This window comes from Eimeria maxima, genomic scaffold, assembly GCF_000499605.1.
Source record: "Eimeria maxima Weybridge genomic scaffold, Emw_scaff856, whole genome shotgun sequence".
Lineage (NCBI taxonomy): Eukaryota > Apicomplexa > Conoidasida > Eucoccidiorida > Eimeriidae > Eimeria > Eimeria maxima.
The window spans coordinates 10,001-15,154 of NW_013566815.1; the positions used below are offsets into that span (position 1 = coordinate 10,001).

General features: G+C 38.3%; 1 protein-coding gene across 1 annotated transcript in view; it reads left to right on the forward strand.

Annotated features, from left to right (window-relative positions):
* The window catches only part of EMWEY_00044480 (DNA polymerase epsilon subunit, putative), a gene marked incomplete at both ends in the record, with an annotated part of 3,892 nt that extends 1,534 nt beyond the window's left edge, over positions 1-2,358 (forward strand). The window contains 4 exons of the mRNA XM_013482935.1: positions 546-1,260; positions 1,480-1,635; positions 1,858-1,910; positions 2,263-2,358. Coding sequence (XP_013338389.1) covers positions 546-1,260; positions 1,480-1,635; positions 1,858-1,910; positions 2,263-2,358 — 1,020 coding nt within the window. The remainder of the gene's footprint in view (positions 1-545; positions 1,261-1,479; positions 1,636-1,857; positions 1,911-2,262) is intronic.
* Positions 2,359-5,154: the final 2,796 nt, after the last annotated feature.

Genomic DNA, 5,154 nt, shown 5'->3' on the forward strand with positions numbered 1-5,154 from the left:
CTGCTGCTGCTGATGGTTGTGGTTGTGGTGGTGGTTTTGTTGTTGTGTGTCTTGCTGCAGTGTTTATGTTTTGCTGCTGTTGCTGCTGCTGCTGTTGCTGCTCCTTCTCCTACTAATAATAATAATAAATTAATTAATTAATTAATTAATTTGTTTATTAATTTATTTATTTATTTATTTATTTATAGGTTAGCTTAGTAGATAGTTGTTCGCGTACAATAGGGCAGCAGCAGCTGCTGCTGGGGTTACTTAATGGAGACAGCAGCAGAGAATTAATTCTTGAGGGTTTCTGTAACTCTATTCCTCTTAAGCTACATCCACAGGTATGCATGCATGCATGCATGCATGCAGCAGCAGCAGCAGCAGCAGCAGCAGCAGCAAGTGCAGCAGCAGCAAGTGCAGCAGTAGTAGTAGTAGAGACATATTGCTGCTGTTTTTGTTGCTGTTTACGTTGCTGTTGTTTTGCTGCTATGTATATTCGCTGCTACTGCTGCTGCTGCTGTGTGTGTGTGTGTTTGCTGCTGCTGCTGCTGCTGCTGCTGCAGTGTGCTGTAGGCTTAGGTCTATTCGTAGAGGGCCAGCTAGTATTAGTAGAGGGACAGTTTGCTGCTGCTGATTCCCCCTTTATAGTAGAGGGGATAGCGCATGTACCTAGGGAGGCGCAGCAGGATCCTTTTTACTGCAGCAGCAGGAAGCAGCAGCAGCAGCAGCAGCAAGAAGCAGATAAATGTTATATAGGTATAATACCATCATCTAATAGCAGCAGCAGCAGCAGCAGTAACAGTAACAGTATGAACAACAACAGCAGAAACAGCAGCAGCAACAGCAGCAGCAACAGCAGCAAAGACAGCAGCAGCAGATTCCTACCTGAAGGATTAACTGCTAGCAGCAACGAAGACATGACCCTTTTCTTTGGTCCTCCTCTGTCTGCAGCAGCAGCAGCAGAACTTTCTCTATTAGAGGAAGCAGAAGCGCATGCAAGAGCAGCAAATAAATTAATTTATGCATGCAAAGAAGATTCATCTATTATAGATAAATTAGCTAACTTTATTGTTGAACAAAAATTATCTACACCTATTAATTCTCCTGCTGCTGCTGCTGCTGCTGCTGCAGCTGCTGCAGGAGGACCTGCTGCTGCTGCTGCTGCTGTTGCTGCTGATGCTGCTACTGCTAAACCTAGCAGCACACTGTGGTATATCATCAGCCAAATCCAATTTGCTGATCAAAGAGATCTAAATCTACTAGAGACTATTTTTAAGGGTAAGAAATTAGGGTTTAGGGTTTAGGGTTTAGGGTTTAGGGTTTAGGGTTTGAGGTAAAAAAAAAAATGTTAATAAAAATGTATTTTTTCTTCAATATTTATAATGTTAAGGGTTTAAAGGTCATATGGTTGAGGGTTTGCGAATTAGGGTTTAGGGTTTAGTATATTTATATATGTTATCAAGGGTTTAGGGTTTAGGGTTTAGGGTTTGTGTTCAGGAGCATTAATGGAGTATGAGGAGGGTTTAGCTAGTCTTCCTGCAGGTTTTGTATTTATGGGGGATTTTGAGGGTTTAGAGGACAAAAAAAAGGGTTTAAGGGAAGGACTTGAGGGTTTATTTAGGGTTTTATCTCGTTATACAATTCTTGCAGAAAGTAAACCCTAATTATATACATATCCTGCACACTACAGCAGCAGCAGCAGCAGCAGCAGCAGCAGCAGGACAAACACATACAAGAAATAATAGATACAATAAGCAAAGGAGACAGATATACACCACGGCAGCAGCAAAAGGAGACACATCACTAATCATTGCTCCCTAGGGTTTAGGGTTTAGGGTTTAGGGTTTAGGGTTTGTGGTTGTTGGTGATTTGCAGATTGTTATTTCGTCTTCGTCCCAGGACCAAATGATCCTTGCTTCGCAAAAGGTGTCAATACACCCCAACTGCTGCTGCTGCTGTTGCTGCTGTTTTTGTTGTTGCTGCTGCTGTTGCTGCTGCTGCTGCTGCTGTTAGTGTTTGAATGTTCATTCAGTTGTAGGGGTTAGTGACTTGCATGTGGTTGGTGTCTTCAACCAGCAGCAGCAGCTGATGCTGCTGCTGCTGCACTTATACAACTATTGCTATTGCTGCTGTTGCTGCTGCTGCTGCTGCTGCCGCTGCTGCAGATACGTTGCCACGGATGCCGATAGTTCCGGTGTACACGCAAGATTTTGTGAATCGCATGCAAAAACAATTTAAGGGATCAAAGGATCGCATTTTCTTTACTACTAGTCCATGCAGGTACAGACACTGCAGCAGCAGCAGCAGCAGCAACAGCAGCAGCAACAGCAGCAGCAGCAGCAGCATCACCAGCAACAGCACCCCAAAAGACAGTAAACAGAAGAAACAGGTTCAGCATATACAACAGAAACATCACCACCACTACCACCACAAACAATCACCACCATCACCATAACCACCATAACCATCAGCAGCAGCAGCAGCAGCAGCAGCAGCAGCAGCAGGAGCAGGAGAGTGTGTGTGTGTGTATATATATTTATATACAGGATAAGACAATGGAATAGTATGATGACATATTTTAGTCATAATATTTATTCATCTTTATCTACAGATTGTTATTTTACTGGAGGTCTAGATCATAATCAAGATATTAAACATAATCTACATAAAATTGTAATTATATATATATAAACCCTAAACCCTAAACCCTAAACCCTAAACCCTTATTATTATTATTATATATATACTTCAAACACTTTGTCATAATCCATCAGATAATTATATACATATTATTATTCTAGACAAACCCTAAACCCTAAACCCTCTAATTGTTAGTATAATATCTATTATTTAGGTTGATACTAAGATTTATTAGGGTTTGTTAGGGTTTATTAGGGTTTATTAGGGTTTATTAGGGTTTAGGGTTTAGGGTTTAGGGTTTATGTATATATTAGGTATTGAATACAATAATGGGTCAGGCACATCTTTGTCCTTGTCGTGTTGATCATCGAGTCACAAAGCCAAAAGATTCTTCTCTTCTTCTATTCCCTACACCCAACTTAGTCAGTCCTCTTCCATGCATGCATGCATGCATGCATGCAAGCCCCATAGACGTGCATGCACCCTGCATGTATGCGTGCATGCATGCAAATTGCATACATACAGGTTTGGTTTTGTGGAGGGGGATGTGCGTTGTTTGGAAGTTTATTTGTGTGTTTGCATGCATGCATTTGCTGCTGCTGTTGCTGCTGCTGCTGCTGCTGCTGCTGCAGTTGTTTTTATGTGACGCAAGTTGTCCTCCCTTCATCAGCACAAACCCTAAACAACCTGATGACATCATTGTATGCAATGCAGGTATGATTTTGTTGCCTCTAGGGTTTAGGGTTTAGGGTTTATTAGGGTTTATTAGGGTTTAGGGTTTAGGGTTTATTAGGGTTTATTAGGGTTTAGGGTTTAGGGTTTAGGGTTTATTAGGGTTTACACTGTGTACTTTTTCTATTGGCAATTCCTTTGTATTTTGTCTTTTTTTTTCCTTTTTTTTTCCTCTTTTCTTCTGTGTTTATTTGTTTCCTTCTTAATTAGTAATTAGTAGTCCTTTTTATATATTTTATTTCTTTTCTTTTTTTCTTCTTTTTCTTTATAGATTCCTCCTTTAGAGAAAGTCGTAAATTCTTTCGTTATGATGTTTGGGAACATCAATTGGAGAAATTGCAAGTCCCAACAGAATAGCCAATGGACCAATGGTCACCTGACCACTGGTCACCATAAGGAAGGATATATATATTTGTATATATTTATATATTTATATATTTATATACAAATATAAATTGCCCTTAATAACGTAGTTTAAATAATATATTTTATTTTCTTGCTGCTGCGGATGCTGCTGCAACAAATGCTGCAACTGCAGCACCGGCTGCAGTAGTTGGCGCTGGTGCTCCCTTTTATATTTCTTCTCCTTTTTTTCTTCTTTTCTTGTTTTTTTTGTATTAATTGTGTATTTATTCCTTCTTATTAACCTCTTCTTTCTTTATTTACTTTTAATTTATCCTCTCTGTCTCTTTTTTCCTCTAGTTCGTGATTTATCCTCAGACAATTTATTATTATTATTTATATTATAAAAGATGCAGAAACTCTTATTAAGGGTTTATATTGAGGAAGATTAATTATTTAATAAAATAGTCATCTTATTTTATTAAATAATTAATTGTTTTATAATTAAAGGAAAATATAAGTAATTAAGTTGTATGAGGAATTCTTCTTGTCTTATTAATAGATGCCTGCATGCATGCGAGTTGCCCTCCATGCAATAAAGGAAAACTACAACGAGAAATTATTTTTAGTTTGTATTTTCTGTCTTTCTTTTGTTTTTTTTCTTCTATTTTAATTAACAGTTAATGCATGCAATTAATGCATATTCTTTTCTTCGCTTCTTTGTTTGCATTCATCTACTTTAACGAAGATCGAGGGTCACATGGCTGCTTCCTTCCTTGTTGTGTCTTCGCAACCTTCTCTATGCATCAATGAATAAAAAAGAAGAAATATTTATACTCCTAAATTCTCCAAAAAGAAAGAAACAAAAGGGGAGGCATGAACTCTTCATAAGCTGCAGGTTTGTTCCTTTTTATTGGGGTGTACATGCAGCTTTCTTGAGCAGCCGACACATTCTTGCCTTATGCGTATTCAAAGGGAAAGCAGAGGGAAAATAAAAGGAAATGTTGCGATCTTTGTATTTTTTATTGTTTTTTCTTGATTATGTTCCTTTTTATTCAAAAGGAATTACTTCTAGGGGTCAAGCTCCCCCTGCAGTACTACAGAATCTACTTATGTCGTTAGTGGGTAGGACACCATACGTAACAGATAATGCAGAAGATGCAAGAGCAACACAGAGCCCTATGATGTAAATCTTTTTTCTTCTTCTTTTTCTTCTTTTTCCTTTTTATATTAAAATATTTACATAAAAATGGGTCATTTATAGATCTATTCATCTTATCAAGGCTCACGCACCTGATACTCTCCCCTCTCCCTTCTATCGCCCTTATGAAGGTAAGAAGGAAGCAGCAAAATCTTAGTAGGAATACGTATGCATGCATGCACACATCTGCATGCATGCATGCATTCATGCATGCAGATGTATTTTATGTTTATTTACTTTTATTTCTTATTTAATTA